We start from the raw sequence: 25,257 nt of genomic DNA, 5'->3' as shown, positions 1-25,257 counted from the left end.
AAAATCGGTATAAATTTGATCATTTGCAAAAATTTATATATCAATTTGATAATAATGCTAAAACTTAGGTATCAAAATAATTTGTACTCTATTTTATCATGAAGGGCATTTTTACTTAAAAAAAAAAATCAGTACGATAGCGTTATTAACCTCTGTTTGTGAGTGTCGATAGACTTTTTTTTTTATATTAGTAAAGAAACTGCAACGTAATAAATATGTGTGCATCAATACTTATTTTTTCAAAAATAATTAATAATCAGTACAAAATAATTTCTCAATAACTATTAAAAAAGATTATACTAAAATCAACATCGACTTAATTAGGAAGTAAAATATTCGTTGTTAATTGTATTATTTAATATATACTTTAAATAATTCATTAGCAATTAAATTTTTGTAGCTAAATTTATTAGCAAATTAATTTTATGCATTAAATAATGTATAGTTTCGCAACGAGAATTTTACTTGCTAATTAGCTCGACACTGACTTTTTTTCGTTGTTATTGAATCATTTTGTTGTAGTGTATTTTCTAATAAAAGTTTTGTTAGTGGAATTTATCTTTTTGCAAAATAAAGAAGAAAATATTAGTACATGAAGTATATATCACTTGTAACAAGTTATGAAGAGATAAAAACAAATATTTCCAAGAAAAGATATAAAAACATTTGAACTATAAAGAAATATTGAAATTAGGAAGAGATAAATAAGAAAAATAATTAAAAGGTAATCATTGACAAATCAAAACACCATAATATATATTATGCCAAAATTAATAATATTCGTATACTTTCCAACCGATTAATTAATATTAAAAAAAATCATGAAAATAAACAAATTCGGCTGCGAAATTAGTGGAATTAATTAATAATGCAAGACTATAAGACTCATGAAAGCATATCCTAATTAATATATTAATCCATAATTAATATTTTTTTATATTATTTAATTTTCTCCATAATTAGTCAAAAATTGAATAAAGGGTAAAGTTCCCAACACAAGAAAAAAGGCACAAGACTCCTTAATCAACAAAAGATAGACTTTCTTTCCTATGTTAGTGAATTATTGAAGCTGAAGTGGCGACTTTAGTGTTAATAATTATTTAAACAATACTTTATAACAAGAATGCGACTTTATTCTATCCAACCAGTGTTCACATGTGATTTTCTAATCTTTAGTTATGCTGCACATTATCTAAGTCATGGTAAAATCCCTTTTTGTCCCCTAAATCATGAAAAAGGAAAACCTTCCACCTTTTTTTTTTTTTAAATTAAAATATTAATTAAATTATTTGATATTCGATTTAGGGTTTGTTGATTTAACAAATCAGGCTTGAATTTAATTTTTTTATTAATATATTTGCGAGTTTAGTTCAGACTTGACTCGATTATTAAAAAAATAATAAAATATATTTAATAGTATTAAAACTATTCGAGCCACTACAAGAAAATGACCCAATAGCAATGGAGAAAAAAAATAATGTCTAGCTAATAATTAGCAAGTAAAATTCTCATTGCTAATTATCTATATTATTTAATACAAGAAATTACTTACTAATGCATTTAGCAACGAGAATTACTTACTAATGAATTTAGCAATGAATTATTTAAAATATCTATTAAATAACATAGATCAACAATGAAATTTTACTTACTAATTAAATTGACGTTGATTTTAACATTAATTTTTATTTTCAATTCTTTTATAATTTTGAGTTGTTTTGTTATAGTGAGCTGAACCAGTGCCCGATTCAACTAGAGCTCGTTTGAGTTTGATTAAATTTTTAGTATTAATACTGTGACTAATTATATATATATATATATATATTTAGTGATAGAAATTTTATTTTGTCATAATAATAAATTTTTGATTTTAATATTTTTTGTAAAATTTTTTATTAATACAATTAATGATAAAAAAGACACGCCTAAAATTGTCATTAAAGAGAAAGTTAATTAGAGATATATGTAATGACATGATAATAATAAATATTTATCGTGGCTACATTGTGTTGTCACTGTAAACATATTACTAATTATCTATAATGATAATTTTATGCACGTACTATAAGAAATATAACATTTAACAATGACAGACTGTCATGGTTAATAATTAGTAGACGTATTAAAAAGTCATTGATCATGACCACGCAACAGTTATTAACCGTAAGTGGTTTTTGTGGCAAATACATTTATAATAATGGCTCATAACCACGGCAAAAATAGTTTTCATGGTGAATAATTTACGATTCTGCATCATTTTTCATTTACCGTTGTTTAGAATAGTTATTTACCACGGCTTTAACCCATAGTAAATATTATTGTAAGCAATAGTATTTTTTCTACTAATAACATTTTTGTTACTAATTTATAATCATATAGCAATAAGATAAAAATTATTGTCACTTAATAATCATATAACTTTAAAATTTTTGCTTTTTTTTCGTGAAAAAAAAAAGAGATATGTTATGCTCATTAATATATATTAAAGAGATATGATTTGACAATAAACAGTGATTTTTATCCCCAAATTCCAACATCAAACCTACACCATTTATTTTAAAATATTTTAAATTACCTCAAAATACAAATGCAAACATATCATCTATTTTCAATACACACTTACTTATCCTTATTTTTCTTTCTCTATCTCCAAAACACAGAACAAAACCCTCAAAATACAGATCCAAACACTATGATAGGGTTTGTACTTTGCAGTGCGTGGATATATATAATTTTTCATTTTTCTTTTCCTTTTTGTGTTATAGGGAACAACAAATAAAAATGAAAATAAGAAAATTAGGAGCGGTAATTAAGGGTATGTATTAATTAGTTATTTAATAAAATCCCATAATAATGCATTTATTATTTTGATAAATTATGTTGGCACCCTCTTATATTAGACCAAATTACATAAAAACCCACCTGTATTTTACAAAATTACTGCTACGTGCCTGAGGGTGTTTGTGTAAACTTTTCTTTTAAATAGGAAGTGTAGATGTAATGATAACTATAATTTTATGGGGTGTAGTTGTAATTTTATAAAAAATAGGAGGCGGTTGTGTGATTTTGCCTAACCTCATAGGTGCAAATGTAAATTGCACTAATTATTTTTATGAAATTATATAATATTTTGGATTTGGTAGGTAAAGAACAAAAAGTTGGATTCACAACAAAAAAGATGTTGAAGCCGCGTTAATTCCATCATGTAAAGCAAATCAAAATAATTTATGGCAATCATTGGCATAAAAACACAAAAGTTAAAATCGAAAAAAAAAATAAAGTTGCAGTGTTTGAAAAAATAATTAAATACATATAATTTTGTAAATAAATTGTGGAAATTGTTTATTACTTTTGACTTAAGTTGATTTTTAATTTAATTAATTTAAAAGTATAAATTAGAAAATAAAAATAGTATTTTGATATATTTTTATCAATAAACTGATAAAGCATGTTTATATATTTTACTTTATGAATTATATTATTATCATGATTATTTTAAATTATTTATTTGTTTATTGTTATATAAAACTATTATGAAATTTAAGTTGCTCATTATCGCTATAATAGACATTGTTATTGATCACGAACACTAATCTGTCGTTACTATTAATAATTATGTTGTAGTTTATTAATATGTAAAAATAACTAAAAATAGAAAAAGTTCACAAGCCGAGTCGCTAGCTCTAGATGGCCTATAAATGCATCGATCAAGTTCGATCAAAAATAAATAAATAAAGGGATAATTATACTCCCATTCTTTGAGGTTTGGTAATTATGCATAAGTCCTTTTGCGATTTGAAAAATTACTTTTAATATATTTGAGGTTTGCTTCCATCTTACAAATAGACTCGTACGTCAGTCGAAATTCATTGAATTTGTTCATATTAACAAAAAAGTTGTAAGAAATTTGGTATTTACTCTTGATTGACTTATTACTAACTTATTGAACACTACAAAAAATACGAAATTTGGGACGAATCTAGGAATGGTTTTTTTGCCTTTTGGAATGGTTGGAAATTGAAAAAATCAATTTGAAATGGATATTGGAACGTTCTTTCCGTCGTTATAGACATCGTTCCCTAAAAATTAGGAACGGTTTGTGTAGGACCGTTCCTAATGTGGAACTGGTATTATACCACATTGTTCTTGATCGTTCCTAATAGTGTATTTGAATATGAAATTTTGATTTGATTGATTGGAATACATTAGATAAGTTTTGGAACGATTGTATAAATAAATTTGTAATAATTTTGGAAGGATTTTTGGAATACGCTCGGCTGAAATTTGAAAATGTTGTTATTTAAGATAGTGATATAATTAGGAACGATCATTAGAATTGTATTGTGCGCATATTTTGGAATACTATTAGGCACGATTTATTATTCTTTTGGAACTCTCTCTTCTAACTGTTTTAGGAGTATTTCTTGGAACACATAATGGTGTATGCATTAGTATGAGTTGGAATATATGTAGAAACATTTATTCCTATTTAGAAATATTTTTGCAATGATTTTTGGAACGGTGTTATTTTTTAAATTTGTAACATTTTGTTTGCAATTACTAAAATTGTTCTTAATTTTTTTTAATTATATAATTTTAAATAATAATTTAAAATTTAAAACAAATTATTAAATTTAATTATATGTATGAGTTTAAATAATTGAATAAATATTAAATGATGAAATGCAATAAACATTATGAAAAACATGAATAATTAGCAACAAAATTATATTAAAATAAAAATTATTCAATTTCAAAATATAAAAATAAAATCTCATCTAAACTCTCATAATCAGCAACGTTCATATCGTCCTCAATTGGGACGGGGGGTCCTCGCACCACCGCATTCATGCGCTCGTGGAATTTGCGGTCAGATTTAAAAGGATATGTTAATTAATTACTTTTAAAATAAAATAATATTAAAATATAATTAGGAACGATTATTTAAAAATATAACCGTTCTAACTTTTGTTTTTCCTGCCTTTTTTTGCAAGAGGCACCAAATGATTATGTTGGAACTCATCTTATAACGGTCAAATTTAGAAAATCGTTACAAAATATGATTTTCCCTCCTCTTTTTGGGCAGGAGTGGAGAAGGGATTGAAGCGGTCAAATTGAAAGCTTACCGTTTCAAATTAAAATTTCACCAATGTAACGTACAGATTGGAACTGTTTGTGGTGGAACGGAATCGTCCAAGTGAAAAAATGAGTTAAATACCATTTATCTGCCTATGTTAATGAAAAAGTGCAAAAAAGCCGCTATGAAAAAATAAATTACAATTTACCTCCTTGAGATATTGAAAATGATGCAATTTACCCCCTCTCGAGGGAGGTAAATTGCATTAATTTATGAGATATTGAACATGATGCAATTTACCCCCTCCGGAGGCATGAATATTGCATCAATTTATAAATCATAAGGAGGTAAATTGCACTTTTTTTTTTCCACAGGGTTTTTTTTTGCACTTTTCCATTAACATAGGAGGGTAAATTATATTTAACATCGAAAAATATACAAAATTTTATAAGTGAGGCTAAATAAAACAAAAGTAACATATATATAGGAAAATTTGGAACAGGCACTGGGCTGGAGTTCGGAATTCCAAAAATTAGCCATTACAAACATTTAGGAATGGGTCCTAGAACACGGTACGAACGGCAAAAAGTTGTAATGTCCTTGGAACGGTTATTGTAATACCACATTTTCTATCCATCAAGACCGTGCGGAATTGTAACTCACTTTGAGTCGGTTCTTGAAACATATAATTTCCCACAAATACTATATTTAGGAACTGTAATACAAGTTTTTATAAGTACTTAAACCATCTCAAATTGTACCTCATCTTCAAAATAATTTTTTGAATTGTCTATCTTTCAACGGATGTTGGACCTCATTTTGGAACGGTAACTATGTGCAATTGGTGGGCCGTTCCAATGTTTCTGCAACCTCTCCAAAATGCATTACAATATGTTATGATTCCAAAGTTGGCACGACCGTAGAAACACAACTTGTAACATTAAATTTGAAATAGTTCTAGTAATGATTTGGCCGTTCTAAAAATAGATGATGGAATTTAATAGGATCCAAATGTCAGCGAATTGATTTCGCTCCTCAAGAATTCCAATGACCGTTCCAATTAGGAATGATTTTTGGAACAGTTGCGTTATTCGTCCCAAATCCCGCATTTTCTTTTATAGTGAAAATCAAAAAAAATATTTCCTCACTAAACTACCTTTACAGTGGTAAAAATATTATTCAAATATGCATTAACATGTGAAGATGTATAAGGATAATTTGACCATAAAAGAAATTATTTGACATTCAATAAATCAGTAATAAATCAATAGGGGGTAAATATGAATATCTTTTATGATTTTTTTTAATATCAAGAATTTTGATAAATATTAACTAATGAGAAACTTATTTATTATACAGAAACAAACCTCAGGAGTACTAAATATAATTTTTTAAATTAAATAAAATTTACGTATAATTACACTAAATTTTTTAAAAAGAGAATTATCCATAAATACATAAACCTCGAGTTCAATGGCTCACTCAGGTCAGCTAAACAGACATGCAGATTGGAGAAATCATCTTATGCTCCTTTTTTCGAGCATGCTTAATCAGGTCACCGCGACAAATTGATAAAGTATTTAGTGATAATTTTAAAATTATCACATAAAAATATATATTAAACTTGATAATTTAAATTTTATTATTTTATAATTATTAATAAAAAAAATTATATATAGAGTTGTCACTATACATAATAAAACATATGTATAGTAACAATTTAGTCATGACATCATCCTCTAGTAACACTATTACTTATTCTTACTAGGTCGTCATTTTATATATTTAACTAATTGATTTTAACGACAACTTTATGCTTGTCAATAATTTTAATTAATAACAACTTTTATATAATAATAGTCACTATTAAAATTATGAATTATTATTAAAGTAAAATAAAATTTCTTGCCGCTAGATATATATATCTATAATTGTGGCAATATCAAAATTGTCATTTGGTACTCCTTGTAGCTAATTTTATCTTTTTTATTTTTTTAGGGAGTTCAAACTCTTCTTCACCTTCAAAAAATAATAATAAAAATAGTAACTACATATAGAAAATTGAAAAACAATTTAAATTGAAAAAATGCAGCAAAATATTAAGTAATTAAAGCTGCAGAACGATTATTAAAGCCGTTGTTACAAGCGAGGCTAAAATAGCAGTAAGTAGCTATGACTAATAATAGATGTTTTGGCCATAGCTAAAACCATGACAAGTTTTAATTAACTGTGGTCAAAACTTACACTTTTGTATCGATTTTATTTGATTGTGATAAAAAGTATCGATTTACAAAAAATTTTAAGTTGTAATAATTTACAGTATAAAAGTAATTCTTTTTTTTATTCTTTTGTTACGTATATACGAGCCTAAATTCGAGTATATGAAAACATGTATGAAAATGGATTGAATTTATATATCTCAAATTAATACCATGAAACATCATTTATTTTATTTAAACAAATTAGATACATGATATTAATAAAATAAAAAATATAATAATATTTAAAATGAAAAATAGGGTTCGTGGATTGAATGGCTGCACTCGTGGAGTTGACTAGGGTTTACTTGAAACCCTAATTATGGCTCCCCACCTGAGTCATGTGTTCGTTTTACTAATGACTTTGTTTTGATTTCTAAGTGTGAAAAAGTTAAAGATGTTAACTATATATGGATTAAAGTCGTGATTGCTTCTAGAAAACATTAAAAGAACTAATTCCCAAACCCTTAATTCAAAAGGCACTTTTTGTATAAAAGAACTGTATAAAGTGCTAAACTTCGGAGATTTCAAACCTTAGAGCTTAATTTCTGTCTGCCAGAAAGACACTTTTGCTAATGAAAGATACACAAAAACGATTTATTCGGTTTAGCAAACAAATCGTTTTAGAATAAAATTCTTTAGGGCAGGTGTGCTATAGCCTCCGATATCCCAAACAAGTTGGTCCAATATTACGTTTACTCCGTTTCTGCCGAGTCTCTAACAAAGTGGTGCGGCCCGTCATAGCACCTGACTGTGGCGTGACCCAATTGATGCTGATTATGTTTTATGTCCTCATTTTGTCATTAATTCATGAGGTCTCCCATCTTTGCCCCTTCTTTGAATTAAAATACCGAAACAAACCTGACAGAAGATGATTAATGACATGCCGCTGTAGTTTTTGACAAAATCACATCCCTGATCCACTATAAGGAAAGGTGGGATTTGGGGCGGATTGAACTGTGGTTTCAAATCCTATTAAAAATTAGAAGGGTTCTTGCACTCTAAAGGAATGGAAATAGGTGGTTGACGTCATGATTCTTTTTTTTAATATTTTGTGGTTTTGGGATGACAAAGCCGTTATCAAAGCTGTTCTTTTTGAGCATAACAACGGATATTGAGTGTGCATCGAAGAGGCAACAAACAACTGTTGAGGGGCTATCTTTAGTACCTGAATAAGGATTGAAGAAGTTCCCTTCACACACATTAATAGAGAGTTGATTCTGGATGGCCATAGCGATAGTAGCTTACAGGATCATATGAATAATATTTAATCTTAAAACCAACGTACATTCGATATTTATGATAGTGTGGTAACAAAAGAAAGGTTCCAAGTGGAATACCACAGGAACCTTATCATGATAAATTGAATGAATGAAAATATTAAAGTTATATTGGAAAACGATTAGGACCAAAAAACAACACTATCAGTTACTTTGAGTGATGATAGGAAGATGTAATATGCGGTTAGACCGCAGGAAATTGATAGAAACGAAAAGACCCATAAGACCTAGCCAGTATCGCAGATTGCTTAGAATCAGATTAATCTAAAAACATGAGTAATTAACTTTAAGGTTAGGTGGGAGATTGTTGGAATAGGTAACCAAAAGTCAATTAGATTGGCAGTTTTGAGAACCATTCAAGCAATCTTTATTTAAGCAATGCTGACCTGATGGATATGGTAAGTATTCATCTTCGACACATATATCTATTATGCTTATCAAATTACGTCAATCATTGCTTGGACGTCACAACAGATGCCCACAGACAACTTAACCGTGCAACAGTTGCACTGCACATTAGATGGCGGTCATGAAATCAATTGCCAAGGGTTGGATCTGAAATGTTCCAAGTCGAGGACCTCGAGATTGGGCATCGAGAGTCCTAATGAGGCTTGCACTAAGAGTCGCATTCATTTGATGAGTTTCGTATTTCATCAGCGACAGACGTGGGACGTCTATGCGATCTTACTGGATCGATTGGCTAGGTGTCGAATCGAGTGAATAGACTCGCGGGGATCATAATATGGAAGCCTTGGAGGCTTGGTCGTTATAATTTGAGTCCCCAGCTCCAACAGTACGGGAGTAGTTCTCAAACTTGAGGAATCACGACACTCACGTGCATGTGATAACTGTATCTTAGATTTGTGAGAGAAGTGATCATGCCTTAGACATGGTCATCATAGGCCTTGTCTAGTGCGGTCAAAGTATGTAGCGAGGATGGTGAGTTCCAAGAAGAGGATCCATCCCCTGTCAAAACGTGACAGAGGTATCTTCTATGCACTGTGAGATGCGTTAACACTCTATAAACCTGTGGCCACAGTTCTTAGTTGAATAGGAAAACTAGGTTCCTATATCGAGCAATTTGGCGTAACGCGATCTCAAGTATGATGCATAGACGCCTAGTACAGGATGGGAACCGACACCCACTTTCATGCCCTAGACTAAGGTCGGGAGACGGTAAACGAACCGTACCTGTATGGACTCAGTAGCCTAAAAGTTCACATGGATATCACCCAATCTCTAGTGCCATGGACTATTGCTAGACGACCACCCATGGTGATGGGCTTTCTTAATCAAGGGTTGTCAAGAATTATTAGTTTTTTTATATTTAATTAATAAAAGTATTTGACACTAGCCCAAGTCTAGCTGAAAGGTGAACTTAAAGGTGACACCCATTGAAATTGTGGTTTTATTATGTTTCGTTCTTAATTTACGTACTTTTATATTACCGCTTTTGCTTGCATGTTCCCTGGCCGATCCACTCGCACTTTGCGGTGCCTTCACATTCTACATTGAACGCCCGAGAAAACAAAGGGTAAATCCTTTTATTGGTCGTAGAAATAATTTTGATTATGCGTATTTTGTCGCTTCTTTTTATTTTACCCGCACTTCCGCTCGCCCATTCCTGAGCCAATCTGTTTGCTTATCCTTCAGTAAGAGGAGGATAGCCCGCATTAGCAAATTTGGAAGCGCAAGTCCCGTACCATGATAATAATATTTCAAAACACTATCTAATAACAGGCGTTGGAACTCCAAAGATTTCTTGAAATCTGCAAGCCTGCTGGACCACATCTTCTCTTGCACCTTCTTCCCCTCTTTAGTGCTCTAGGTGCTGATGGAGGCTATTGGTCTCATATCTCAGATGGGCTAGGCTCGCCTCGTATGTACACTCCTTTTCCTGTGCATTCTTCTCCAGCTCCTCCAGTTTCTGTTGAGCCTCCTCCGTAGTTGGCCCACTTTGCTCTAGCCAGTTGACAATCCCCTATCTAGCAAAGCTATCTACCAAGCAGGTCAAATATATGTTATTTTACTCTCACAAATTAAATATCGTTTACCTTACTAATGTGTGAAGCTAGCAAAGTTATGGCTTGGGGACGAGGCATAGTATTCACAAAAGCCTTATTTAGAGGAAAAAGTTCCCCTTTAAGAAATCAGCAGCTCGGCTATTTTCACCCTCTTCATGCTGCTCAATTTTTCCTTCTTCACTTTAACCGTAGCAGGGAGGTGTTTCAACTCGCGCAGCAAGCTTGAGAGCTAGGGGAGCTAGAAGAATTGTTGATCCCTTAGCTCACTTGGAGGGCATAGGGAGAGGATCAGCTTGGCATTTTCCCTTCAGATCCCCAATGGAAGCTGAACTAGCTGGGGTAGAAGGCAGACTTTTCGCCAATGGGCGTTTGGTATAAGAACCTGCTTCAAGGAACTTTCCCTCTCTTAGAGCTTTGTCCTGCAGCAAGTGGTTGAACATGTTGACTCCAAATGAAAAATACAAGTATACCTACACATTACATACAGTAACTAAAAACTTGCAGGATCAAATGCGAATAAACAAAACATACTAAGCATTATACCACAGGACGACCTCTTTAAGACTCAGAACATAACGGAAATGAAGGGTTGGATGAACTAACTAGCGAGGATCGTATTGAAAGGCATTTAAGCAATCTAGTAGAAGCTTGAAAGGAGCAGGGCGATTGCAGACTAAATACCTAGGAAGTTAAGGGGCAACATAAACCCATATAATAGGAAAACGCTAGAGAGTGGGAGACGATATGAAGAAATAATGGTGCTTCCACTCTTTGATGGTGGTATCAAAAGAAAAGAATTGGCTATCCTCATAGAGGTGAAATAAAACAAGTCCAGCTAGCACTACATGATTCGCCCGGCTAACAACACGAATAGGAAATGAAAAATTCTTTCTCCTTTTTTGTTTTTTTCTCTTATTTTTGCAAACTATCTTACCTACTCAACAGTCCAACTTTATGGTTGGCACTCCTGGAGTAGGGGGGAGTGATGATGCCCCTTAAAATACGTGGATAGAACCCATAAGCAAGGGACAATAACCCAACTAGTTATGAGCCAAACTGGCCTATCAGCAGGAAAGAAAAACCCATAGACTTGCCTCCTACTTTACTGAACCGGCAAGCCTAAGAAACAAACTCATTCCAGTCGGATGCGTCTTCATATAGCTGAACGAACACGTTATATAGCTTGCAAGCACATCAGGAAATATCATCCTAAAATATCTTCAAGTGGGCCTAGTAGATTGATGGAAAATAAGCTATGATGAGTAATGGATTCCCGCATTTTTAGACAGACATGGCAAAACTCAGTCAACTTGATGTATTTCAGTCAAATCAAGTCCAAATCCTACACGGTTTATTTGGTTAATTAGTTGACTCAAAGGGCTTTCAAACGACATGCCTATAAATAGAGGTTTTGTACAGTCATTTGGTAACATCATTCCTCATTCTCAAACTTTCACTTCTTCTCCTCATTTATCTCTCAATTTTAGACCATTTTGAACCTATGTTTTGCACTCAACATGAACATATACACTTTATCACTTCTCTACACCATTATTTTTACTTTAATTCAAGTTCCATTTACTCTTTTTTAGTAAAACTGTTACTGACTCAAGTATCGGAGTACTAACCTTCATTTAGCAGGGTCAGTCTCCATTGAACTTAGAATTTTTCTTGAAAATCTTTCATCTTGTGGATTTAACAAAAATCCGGTATGGAGCAATTAAAAAAACTCATGTAAATATCTAAAAAGCCTAAAGTATGTATTAACAAGTAAAAGGACTGTAACACCATCTAGAGGGTCAAAATGTAAATTAATATGCAAAATGGCCAAAATATCTCCAAAGCATTAAGAACAACAAATAAGCATGCAAATTTACCAAAATATCCACAAAGATTTCCAAAAATCCATACAAAAAGTGAATTGACTACCTTTAATTTCTTCTTAGCATCACTTAATTATATTTTTAATTTTAAATGGGTACATATCAATAATATATTAATGTCAAGTATGATAAAAGATTCCAACCATAATAATGTGAAACTCGATATCGTATATCAAAATTTCAATTGGGTTCTATTTTACATTTTAACAAAAAGTTAAACGTCCAAACAAAATGAAAATTCATCTCCTTTAGCACAAATCTAAGGCAAGTTAGTATGATCCGACCCATAAACCTGCATTAGAAGCCCTTGATGTTAGGCCGTACAAACTGTAGATCTGACTATGATTTAAGCTCAGATTAATGCAAAATTACAATAAATGACAAATTTTTTTTTTTATTAAACATACCTAATATCTCGAAAAAAATATTTGATAAAAAATTCACTAATTTCATGATTTTTTTTATAATTTTTTGAATTAGTATAACTCCATACGCTAATTTACAAATTTCATGATTTGGAAAAGATGTTACAAGATAAGAAAAATAATATGGACAAATTATACATAACTTATGAAGGAAAATTATAATTTTGAGATAAAGCCTTCAAGTAACTAAGATTAGCGCCCTGATTCTTCCTCTTAATTTGTTGTCCACGCACTTGAAAGACTATTCTTGGATAACACACGCAATTTCTCCTATTTTTCTGGATGAAAATTCCAAATTATTATAAAATTTGACTTTGATTCTTTCTCCTATTTTCATGGATGAAATTTCCAAATTATTATAAAATTTGACTTTGAAATCAAAGAAGTCGAATGTTACCTTGAAAAATATATATGTAGAACCCTTCTAATTGTAGTAAATGATCCAATCAGAAATTTAAAACTCGAAAACTTGAGTGTGTACTTGTACTTATTTTTTGAGCTCTGATAATCCCATTAAAATAAATGTAATGTTATTGTTCGACATGAAAATGTGATAGAAGATTTTCCTCTAAATAGGTTTGTGTAGAAATAGTGGAAACGTGTATATATAATTGCATGGACGATGAAATGAATCACTCTCAAACTTTCATGAACACTGCATTTTTTCACAATCTAATGAGCCTCAAGACCCTTGTGATCCCTATCAAAAGGCTTGAGCAAGCCATATGTTACAGCCATTGCAAACCACCCTCCAACCAGAACTCGAACGACAGATACCCTGACTGGTGAACCACCGAAACGGGCTCCCATTGCCCCGAATACGGCCAGTGCTATAGAGGCCACAACTACTATACCCACAACTCTGAGTTTCTTCACAGAAAACGCCATTGCGGACAGTAGGGGAATGAGCGATCCACATAGAAACGATAGCCCAGATGCTCCTGCAGCTTTGTATGGATTCGGCAGCGTTGCTTCCATGTTATTATCCGGCCTCGAGCCCTGTCTATCTTGTGCTATGACTTTCATGAAAGGCGACTGATGTGGAGAGAAAATCTGCTCGAATTTGGGCTGTGATGACTCAACATAACCGTTGATGGCAGAGTCACTGTCAGCCAGTGTGGCTCCTTGAGGCTGCTTGTTGGAAATCTGAGATCTCGGATTGCATTTGTCGATGGTTGTCTGTTCGATGTCTCTCTGAGCAGAGACGGAGACAAATTCTCCAGCAGCCATGCTGCAGGCACCGGCAAGAGCTCCGGCTAGGCCGGAGACAATCATGAGCCACTGATCCTCTTTAGCAGCCCCGACCCCAAGCATCAGGGATGTAGTGGAAACCAACCCATCGTTCGCTCCAAGAATGGCAGCTCTCAGCCACTGAGCCCGTTGTATCAGGTTAACCCTTTCATCCTCACAGTCTGCAACAGAGAGCTCGATTTCAGCACGAGATTGAGTAGAAGTAGTCATAAAATCTGAGAATATAAGGAAGTGTGGATTTCAATGGAAGACACGCTCACTGCTCGTGGAAGCAATATATAATTAGAGAGGATATTGACATTGATCAGCATCTTAGGAGCTACCAAGATTCTTCATAGGTGGCGTCGATGGACATAGACTACAGAAAAGTCAAAATGTATCAATGAAGATTCGGGTAAGGAGAAAAATGAGAGGAAAATCTTGAACAAAAATAGCAACATAAAGATTCCTGTTCCTCAATCAGATAGGTAACCAATGTTGATGGGAGATTAATCCAGTTTACGGGGCTTCCGATATGCGGCTGTGTCGTTTGGTTAATTAGACTAATGCTGCGAGGCACCAAAAACGTTGGAAACCAAGCAAGTCGACTTCACACAAAGAAATCATACAAAAAGACGCCACTATTTCATGTATTTTGCTAAAGTTCACCTACAGTATGGGACAAAAAGCAGAAACAATTCGCCAACAATACTTTCCCCTGTGTTCTGTTGCAGAAAACTAGATGCTTCTGCCTTTAGAACAAACACAAGCATAAAAGATCCCAGAAAAGGCATCTACGAATAGAAACAAAGAACTATAGAATGGATCACTGATGGCAATTTGCAATACATCCTCGATGCTTCATGAAAGAACACTTTATCCTGCTAATATGTGAATACATTAGACTGTAATACATGTTGGAGTCTGGAACCTGCCCCAATCAGGCCCAACAACTGTGAACCCAACTCCAATCTCAAGTGTTAAGTTACAACGCAACATTTTATCGTAATCTCACAAAAAGTTGTCCAAGCAAAAATCGATATTGAGCAACAATGAACATAGGAGTCAAACCACGTAATCTTGTGCTTTGCAATTACCTTCTTTTCATATTTTCTGCATAACTTGACAGTATGACTGAATTGAATTCATAACAATAGAATGGGCGGATAGACGGGCAATCACATTAATTGATACTCTCAAATGGATGAAATGAGAGATAAAATCGACATAGTAATATGCTCGATTGTTGCATCCTCCAGAAAGTTCCACTATTAGTGCCAAGAATCTCCCGGAGATTTTGTACCCCAAACTATTGAGTGAAACTGGAATTACAGTGGTAACCAAGCATTACAGTGTCATGGGGACAATTGCAGATCATTCTCTTTTCATCAGTTCTTGAGGCTGAAGCTTATGGGAAGTCCTCAATATGAATTAAGGAATTAAAAAGAGAAGTTGGATTGTAATTTACAATGAAGCACTTATATAACCATGTCAGCACGACAAAAATGGCATGTAGGAGAACTACTTTGGCTGCATTGACTTGACTATGTACTATGGACGCAAAGCATACTAGAAAGAAGGAGGACCCTAGAGATATCCATCCCTCCGATCTTGTTCCTCAGCCTCTTTATTAGCAACTTGCACGGATTTGAACCAAAGAAAAGCCTGGGTTTGGACAAAAGCAAGTGAAAATACGAGTTAAATACAGCAGTTAATTGTCTCATTGTCCAATAGCATACAACTAGAGAACCTGACGGAGGTTATCAAATATCAAAACATTTGGTATTAAAGCACCACTAACAAGCTAGTTTTCAGAAACTTCCGTTCATAAATTGGATCATGTATGGAAGAACACAATGGAGAATCATAATCTTTTTTGTTTCCAAGCTAAACATAAGGCGAATATGTTCACATGCATAACCAGGCTAGACAGTGATTTGTCTCATTTTCTCCTAATGCTGGACTATGAATGAGAATTTTCATCCTAACCTTTATGTTAACACAAGTGAGAAAAACTAATTTTTCAACTTTCACTTTTCTTTCCATTCTCTTTCATATGTCCTATAAACTTATAACTATTGAGAGTGAAGAAATTTGACACAATGTAAATAATGCACCCCAAAGTTTTCTTTTAGTCCAAAATGATCAATATGTAGAATCAGAACAAGTGATCGCTGGGATACGTGCAAGAACATCCGCTTTGCATTTTAAAGAGAGGCTCATCCAAGATGAGAACTTGATGAATTACACGAGACAAATAACAACGATAAGCTTAGAATCTCTTAAGTTGGAAAATCAAGACCCCAATTACTACTAGATCATCATCACCATCAAGTGTATTATCTCATATCATCTATCATATATAACTAGCCAATAAAGGAGAGGTAAAGAAAAACAACAATGAGAAAGAAACAACTTACAGAAGAAGGGATGCCGGTGAATGCAAAGAACCCGAGCAACGGAGCATAAAACACACTATCTGAGTTCAAAACTCCAAAAACAGGCCTTTGATTCACATACTCAAAGATAGAACCAATCTGCATAAACAATCAAAACCCTTGAAAAATTCAGTAACCTCTCAACACATAGTTAGCTCAAAATTCCAGCAATTGGCCCAGAATAACTTCAGAGAATCACCCAAGAAAATAACTGCACCATAACTAAATTCATTGCAAAAAAAATTAAACAAAAGAAAAAAACCACAAAACCTCAAAAGAAATTATAAATAACAAAGACAATAATTGCTGCAGAAAAATCCATTACCGCGGCTATGGCAGTGATAGCAGATGCAAGCAAGTAAACAAAGAACGGAACCTCAAAGCCAGAGGAAGAATCTTTCTGGGCGTCCTGACGGGCCCATGGTGGAAGCTCATCAGAACCGGGCCTAGCCCATGAAGGAACTGAAGGGTCTTCGCCATTATCATCATCATCATCTTGTTTAGACTTGCTTCGATTTGTAGCAGAGCCCTCAGTCGCAGCAACCACTCTCAGCTTCCGCGGGCAAAATGACTTGAAATTCTGGCTGCTGGGATAAGCCCTTATTGCCTTGAGCAGCAGCCGAGAAAGAGGTGAGGAACTTTGTCGCCATGGATTGAATACTGTTGTTGACATACGGACAGGTGCAAGAGTAGAAGCTAATGCGGCCATGGCAGTCTGCGTTGAGGAGAGACAGAGAAAATTGTTTTTAGATTTTTTCCATTTGGCGGAAATGATTCGGGGTATGGCTATGAGTACTTCATGGTTCAGATTCACCCACAATAATCTTGAGCTCCAATTTTCAATGCTTTTCTCGAAAATTATAATACCAATAGTGTTTGGATCGGGAAAAATTAATTATAATTTTAAAAAATTATTATTTTATTTTATAATTCATTTATGTCAATCAAATTTGATGTAAAAAAAATGAATCTAACAAGGTATAGTAGGAAGTGGGACTCCAATAAGATCAATATACTTTTAGGCCTTGTTTATTAAAGTAAATTGGCAGGATATCAATTCGAGTCTTCTGCTGTTCTGCTTTTAAACTGCCAACTTTTCTCATAGGTCTTTGAAGGAAAATGTCCATTATGTCCAGAATCCTCATAAATTTGCATTCAAGTTTACTGACAGCATTTGAATGTGTTTTTGGTAAGAACATGACTCTCTTGAGTTCCATTTTGAATTTCTTTCGTTCTAAGGTGAGGAAACTATGGCTCTGTTAGCTGGAACGCCTATTTATTTCTTATGATTTCAAGTACCGTTTTTGTTTTTGTTCCGTCCTTAGACAAAGTTTTGCTCATCATAGTTTCCTCCATCTTCCTCATTTTGCTCCGGACAAGATCAGCAGGAGGTGTTTTCTGAAGTCCAACAATTGGGTGCTTAGCTTAAAGGATAGGGTAATGATGCACATCTTCTTAAGTTTTTACCAGCTATACCTCTTGCGCCGGCTCTTTGTTCTATTATCTTGGGTTGTAGCGTTAAACTTCTTGTTTCTTTTAGTTATATTTTCTATTGGGCTTCTCTTCGCACCCACAGTTCGATACATTGTTTTACGTTAAATTAAAAGATAACTATATAATTGCATTTTCAAAGTATACAACATTTTTCAATATTAAAAAGATTTACAATCCATCTTTCTTATCCTGAAACTTTACCTTATGAGTTTTCTTTTATTTTTGGGATCGATGAATTAAATTATAACATTATAAACTCCGAATATAGCTAGTTATAAATGCTTACTAGATGCCAAAATTCAAAATAAGGCAAATCCCACAAGTTTTCCTCATCATCGAAGCTTATTATGAAATTCATATAGCACCATATTATAAAAACGTGAAAAATGCAAGCAACCCCTTGTGATTATGAAAAAATAAATAGTGATTTATTTTTTTGTATTTTTTAAAATATAATAATTTATCTTTTATGATTTTTAAAATGAAGCAATTTACTGGGAGGTAAATTGCTTTATTTTAAAAAGTACAGGGGATAAATTGCTATATTTTTTCATAGGGGCATAATGTGGTCATTTTCAATATCATAGGGGGATAAATTGCTATTCACCCTATAAAAACAAAAGATGAACAAGAAAGAAAAAAATTAAAATGAATTTAATATTCATAATAAACTGTATTTAATTTTCAACATGCTTTGTAGATAACGTAAGAAATAAAACCGTTATATCAAATATAAAATTCAAAACCACTGTTGCCACGTGAACGATTCATTATCAATACTATTATAAAAGAACACTGTTTTATCGTATATATTTTTAATACCTCAATTATCCTTTAATTTATTTTTTTCATTAAAAAAAATAATTGACTAAAATAGTAATTATAATATTTTTTTAATAATTATATAGTTATATTTTTTTTTCTCTTAACCCGCTACTCCATGATTCTCTGTTTTTTACTCACACAGTTTCATATTTTTAATAAATTCTCGCAGTTGTTTTCATTCTCACATATTTTAATAATTTCTCTTCATCTAACATTGATATTTTTTATATTTCATGGTACCGTATGCAACAACAACTAGTATATAAAAAATAATTAAATTTACACCTCTAAATTATGGTCTATTTACACAAAACCATTCCCGTCTTTTTGATAATTACACAATATCGATCAAAAACGTCGTCATAATTTACACAAGTCATCCATACTTTTTATAAAATTATACATATGCTCTATAAAAGTATCAACATCATTACACAAACTACTCCAATTTTTTGAATCGTGAATAATTTATGTAATTATTAAAAAAAAAACAGATATAATTCGTATAAACAGAGCACATGTCATAGATACAAATGTAATTATCTATATATTATTATGAAGTAAAGAGAAAGCGATAAAGTGAGAAAGTGAGAATGGAGACTTTCTCTTTTAGTTTTTAGTTTAAAATCTTATACATTTCTTTTTCTAAAAGAAAATTAAAGGCTTTCTCTTGCATAGCAATTTACCTTCATGTGATATTGAAAATGAGCACATTACCACACTATGAAAAAAATATAGCAATTTACCCTCCTATACTTTTTAAAATGAAGCAATTTACCTTTAGGGAGATAAATTGCTTCATTTCAAAAATCATAGGGGAATAAATTATTGTATTTTAAAAAATATATGGAGGTAAATCACTATTTATTTTTTCATAAAAGGATAATTTACTTATTTGCGATATCACAAGAGGATTGTTTCTTTTTTTTTTTTTTCTAAAAAAAAATTAAAGGCTTTCTCGTACATGACATGGGGTCCATGTTACTTTTAATCTTTTGGTCATTTCATCATTGATAGGGAGAAATTAGAATGAATTATTGATGTCGTACAATAATGCTAAAACTAGTGAATGCGCCACCCGACAGAGAGATGAAACATTTTCACCCATTCACGCACTTCAACGTGCATTATATATAAAGCGCACATATTAATATATAGGGATAATTATATTTTTCTCCACTCAAAGATTTGATGTAATTAAAAATTATTTTTTATGATTTGAAAAATTATATTTAGTACTCTTGATATTTGTTTCATCTAACAAATAAAAATCTCATTTAGTCAAAACTAATCAAATTTACTAATATTAACAAAAGAGATTGAATAAAACTTGATATTTACCATCGATTGATTTATTACTGACTTATTGCAGGTCAAATACTTTTTTCCAAACGAATTGTCCTTATGACGGTGAAGATATAATTCATCACATGCATTAACGTATGACGACGTACGGGGGTATCTTAGTCATAAAAATACTTATTTGACTTGTTATTAATTAATTAAGTCAATCGGAGGTAGATATAGATTTTTTTTTTCAATTTATTTGTTAACATCAACAAATTCGGTAAATTTTGACTAACGGAGGGACTTATTTGTTGAACGAAAACAAACTTCAGAAGTATTAGATGTAATTTCCCAAACCACAGAAAATCTACGTGTGATTACACCAAATCTCAGAAGAGGAGAGTGTAATTATCCCTAATATATACCTTCTAATGTTTATTTAGAGGGTGTTTTTGAAAACATATTATTATAAGATGTTTGAAATTTATAAATTATTTGGTAAGGATTTTATAAAAGTCTATAAGATCTCTAGTTATCTTAGTGACTACAATAACACTCCCTATTTAAAGGCAAAATTTCCGCAAACACTCCTTGAAAAATACTATAATAACATCACTTAGAGGGTACTGTAAATTTATAAAAGATAGGAGGTATTTGTGCAATTACTTTGACCTGATCTCAGGGTGTCTCGACATAAATTACTGATATCTATTTTTATGGTTTCGGATTTTAATAGTCGGATGTTTTTTCCATTCAATATGAAGAGCTTATTATGTCTAACGCCATAAAATTTTATAGCCCTTGATATTTTATCTATCCAAACACTTTAAACGCTTATTTTTAGAATAAAAATCAATGTTTTTAAACTTTTAAACATCTTAATCTTACAAAATGTTTGAAATAAACACAGCCAATTAAACACCCTCTTAAATCAATATTTCCATCTTTTTTTATGTGTTTAATTAATAAATAAAGCACATCTACCGGTAATACCAGAAGTAAAACAACTTGATAAACAAATTCACAGTTCTTCCTCCACCACATTCAAATAATTATAAAAAAAAAAATAGTAATTTATCCCCTATATTTTTTAAAAGGGTGAATAGCAATTTATCTGCCATGTGATATTAAAAATGAGCATATTATCCCTTTATGAAAAAAATATAACAATTTACTCCCCTGTACTTTTTAAAATGAAGCAATTTACCTCCTTATACAGAGAGGTAAATTACTTTATTTTAAAAATCATAAAGGGGTAAATTAATTTTAAAAAATATAGAGAGGTAAATCGCCATTTGTTTTTTCATAAGGGGATAATTTGCTCATTTGCGATATTAAAAGGGGATTGCTTATATTTTTTTCTTTTTTAAAATGAAGAATTTACCTTCATTTAGAAAAACACAAGAAGTAAATTGCTGCATTTTTTAAAAATATAGGGTAATAAATTATTATTTTTTTTGTATATGAATAATTTGCTAATTTACGATACGAAGGATTGCTTGTATTTTTTCTTCAAATAATCTATAAAACAAAGCACTGGTTAATTATTGGTTCACTTTTACTTTGTGAAAGCAAATATGCGTACACAGGAAAAGCGCTTTTCACTTCCATTAATATTGCTGAACTTTCTTTCTTTCGTGAACTGTCTTCCTTGTGTTTTTTTTCCTCATGAATGCAATAGAAGCAGGCCTGTAATTTTCAATTTCGGCGACTCCAACTCAGATACCGGTGGGTTCGTGGCCGTGGTGAGGATGGAGTACGGCTAGCTATCCCTACGTCGCGCCTTCTCCGGCTGCCGACGGGTCGAACGAGCGGTTGGCGTCTTGTCATCGACTTTCTCTGTAAGTTGAGCTCAATAACGAAGTCTAACTCTTTGGTATTAGTAATCTATGTTTTTCATTATGATATTGAGATCGTAACATAGATAATTGAATTGGAAGTTGGAAGTAGAAAATTGTGATGAATATTAATTAATTATGACTGCATAATTATTATTGACCCGTTGTTTTTGTAGGCTAAACCTAATAGTTATTTACAACTAAAAATTGGACAAAATTTGCCCTTTTTTTTTTTTTTTTTTCTTTTTCTCTGAAAAATGCTTCATACGTATAAATATCTTGGTGACATTCATAGAATAAATGGAAAGTATTATTTTTAGTCCGCTAAGTATACCTAATTTTAATTTTAGTTCGATAATTATGTCCCATTTTATTTAGGATCAATAATTTTGAAATTGCTTACTTTTAGTCCTCTGACAGATTTTCGGAGAATTTTACCCCTATAAGTGCATATGGGCTAAAACTGCATTTCAAAAGTTGCATAGGAGTAAAATTGTCCGAAAATCTGCCAAAGGACTGAAAGTAAGCAATTTTGTAAGTTACTGGACCTAAACAAAAATAGACATAATTATCGAACTAAAATTCAAATTAGGCATATTTAGCGAACTAAAATAATACTTTTCCCTAGAATAAATTATAGTTTTATCTATAGGGGTGGTAATTTCAGTCCTTTAAAAATTTAATTCAGCAATTAAATGTTGTAATTTAAAATAATTGGCACATGAAGTACAAAATCCCCCAAATTGCAAATATTACAAAATTTGAGGCTTGGGTAAGGCTCAAATGCCAAATTTTAGTTAGATTTTAATTTATGTGCCCAATTCTTGAAATTCCAGTACTTAATTGACAAATTGAATTTCAGTAAGAATGATTTATCAAAATTGTTTTCATATTATCCCACAGGTGAATATCATCGATACCCATTACTTGAGTCCGTATTTGAATGCGTTGGAGTAGGCCCATCAATCTACGGGTATGGCTCTACTCGGACTTAGACTCAATAAATACCCGTGATAATTTTTTTATACCCTATTCATAGCCTATCTTATAAAAGATCATTAGAGTCTTACCCAAATTATACTGAGAAAATTGGATAGAGATTGGTAAGACCCATTAAATTTTCTTTTCTGCGATATATTTAAAAAAAAATAAAAGTTCTCATATTTTAAATTTACATTGAAGCCAAATATATGTATTTTATTATATTAACTTATTAGTGGACTTTCATGACTCGTTGGTCGATAAAATAAAACTAATTACTTAAATTTTATTAGGTGCAAATTGGATTATTAGTGAAATTTAAATAATGAACTTGATTTTAGCAACGAGGGACCTATATTGATAAAATTTTAAATAAGAATTTTAAACTTATCCAAATAATAGACCGGTAATATTAATTGATTATGAAATCGAGATAAGTTCCAAATAAGATTGAAGACATATGAATTGATGAAAATAAATGAAATTAAGTGTGATGTATCTAACTTTCATTTGGATCTCTCAAGCATCATTTGGATTTGCATTTGCATTCAATTTTGATTTGATGAATCTTTAATAATTTGAGTTCAAATAAATTTTATTTATTCAATATATTACTCAAATTTAACTAAATTAATTTTCGTTCGAATTGTTTTATTTCCTAAATGTTAAGTTATGTTTTGCTTAATTTGATCATAAAACTAATTTGAGTAATTATGGAATTAATATAAAAATCTCTAGCATATTTGGTCAAAATTTTAATACATAGTTAATATAAAAAAAATATAATGAAATGATAATATACTATATGATGTCCTTAAATATTAAATAAATTTTAGTCCATTGATTTAATAAAAGTTTACAAATTTAATAATTTTAAATTAATGGACGAATGAATATTTTTGGGCACTAGCACTAGACTATACCAATGTCTATGGGTATTTTAGGGTACTAAGTCATTATCCATACTCATAGGTATCTTAGGTTATTAGACCCAACCTATACTCATTCATTAAATTTCATAGATTTAGGATAGGGTAGGGTCTTTTACCCATTTGGTAGGGTATGGATATAAGTATGAAAGTTATTTTTTGAATATGGATAGAAAAATATCCTACCCATTGAGAAACCTATGTTAGAGCCTGATTTAACAAAGTGGGGCTAATTTTGCGGTAGCTGGTGTTACAACCCTACCAAAAATATATTCAGTTCATTCTGAGTATTCAAATTCTTCAATTCGAACATTAGGGTTCTAGAAAATGTAGAATTAAGGACTAAGAGGGTGTTGGCGTGAATTGATAAGCTCTTTAAAACATCTGAAAAGATGTTTAAATGCTTATAAGGAAGAACATTAGTTTTGATACCTAAACTATACGGCTTCTTTAGTGTTGGTACCCAAGTTTAAAAAGTTCAGTTTTAGTACCTCAATTTTCAAAAAATGATCAGGGGTGATACTTCGATTGGATTTTAGCAGGAGTTATGATAATTTTACCCCTTTGAGACTTTAAAAGGTTCTTTTTAGTCCATTTGTTATTTTATATACGGGCAAAAGAATATTTTAGCACATTAACTTTGTCCTAGTTTAATTTTGGTCAACTAACTTTGGCAATTTTAGTTCGAGTCTATTAAATTTTAATTTTGCATAAATTTGATTCTTCAGCTAATTTATGACCATTTTACTCTTCTAGCAAAAAATTAACCCTAGTCCACTACATGCTCCAAGTTAGTCCCAACATGTTTTTGAAATAAATTAAGCCCTCATAAATTTATACCTTGTTTTGACCGTCTTGTTCTCGGGTATTTTCAGTCCTCAATTTTACGGAATTCCTCAAACCACACTACCGCAGCCGATGGTTCGGAGGTACTTGACTTCTTCAACAATAAATAATATAGCCCTATTCCGTTTCCAACCTTTGGGCGTAGAAGACACTCCAATATAATCCCAATAAGAAATCAATGGATATTTTTTATTAGGGATGTTTTTAAGCTCGTATGGACGTTTTTCCCAATCGAATAATGAAAGAATGGAATTTATGGAGATTTTTCAGTAGCCAATTTGTGAGGAGTTGGTTGGGGCTCCTTTGGGAAGAATATTTTGAATATAAATGAATTTGCTTGAGAGAAGAATATATCCTTATAGAATTGCTGAGTTTTAAGTGGATCTTCATAAATCCTATTATGATTTTGATCAAGGACCATATTTACCATCTGAACTGGATC

General features: G+C 31.7%; 2 protein-coding genes and 1 long non-coding RNA gene across 9 annotated transcripts in view; 1 reads left to right on the top strand and 2 right to left on the bottom strand.

Annotated features, from left to right (window-relative positions):
- Positions 1 to 13,570: 13,570 nt before the first annotated feature.
- Positions 13,571 to 15,415, bottom strand: LOC105177045 (vacuolar iron transporter homolog 2-like). 3 transcript variants are annotated; one of them, XM_088876924.1, is made up of 3 exons: positions 15,275 to 15,415; positions 14,459 to 14,556; positions 13,571 to 14,359 (listed from the first exon to the last, which is right to left on the bottom strand). In XM_088876924.1, the coding sequence occupies exon 3, from the start codon at positions 14,259 to 14,261 to the stop codon at positions 13,620 to 13,622; it is 642 nt and encodes a 213-aa protein (XP_088733050.1). In that variant the 5' UTR covers positions 14,262 to 14,359; positions 14,459 to 14,556; positions 15,275 to 15,415; the 3' UTR covers positions 13,571 to 13,619. The 3 variants fall into 3 exon arrangements, with proteins under 3 accessions (XP_088733050.1, XP_020554379.1, XP_088733051.1); XM_020698720.2 differs by having other exon boundaries at positions 13,571 to 14,556; XM_088876925.1 differs by lacking the exon at positions 14,459 to 14,556 and having other exon boundaries at positions 15,275 to 15,389.
- A 170-nt stretch (positions 15,416 to 15,585) lies between these two features.
- LOC105176795 (uncharacterized) lies at positions 15,586 to 17,464 on the bottom strand. Its single transcript, XM_011099704.3, has 3 exons — positions 16,941 to 17,464; positions 16,598 to 16,714; positions 15,586 to 15,842 (listed from the first exon to the last, which is right to left on the bottom strand). The coding sequence occupies exons 1-3, from the start codon at positions 17,322 to 17,324 to the stop codon at positions 15,765 to 15,767; spliced, it is 579 nt and encodes a 192-aa protein (XP_011098006.1). The 5' UTR covers positions 17,325 to 17,464; the 3' UTR covers positions 15,586 to 15,764.
- Positions 17,465 to 21,785: 4,321 nt separating this feature from the next.
- LOC110013104 (uncharacterized) overlaps positions 21,786 to 25,257 on the top strand; it is a 30,785-nt gene continuing 27,313 nt past the window's right edge. For 3 of the 5 annotated variants that reach the window (XR_002288247.2, XR_002288248.2, XR_016063649.1), the window contains exons 1-2: positions 21,787 to 22,062; positions 22,963 to 23,032. This is a non-coding gene — a long non-coding RNA (uncharacterized LOC110013104). Of the gene's footprint in view, positions 22,063 to 22,962; positions 23,033 to 25,257 lie in introns of all 5 variants that reach the window. The other 2 variants (XR_016063647.1, XR_016063648.1) reach the window with 1 other exon arrangement.

Source organism: Sesamum indicum, linkage group LG13 (assembly GCF_026168435.1).
Source record: "Sesamum indicum cultivar Baizhima isolate 11 linkage group LG13, ASM2616843v1, whole genome shotgun sequence".
NCBI classification, from domain to species: Eukaryota; Viridiplantae; Streptophyta; class Magnoliopsida; order Lamiales; family Pedaliaceae; genus Sesamum; species Sesamum indicum.
This window is presented reverse-complemented; position numbering and strand designations above follow the sequence as displayed.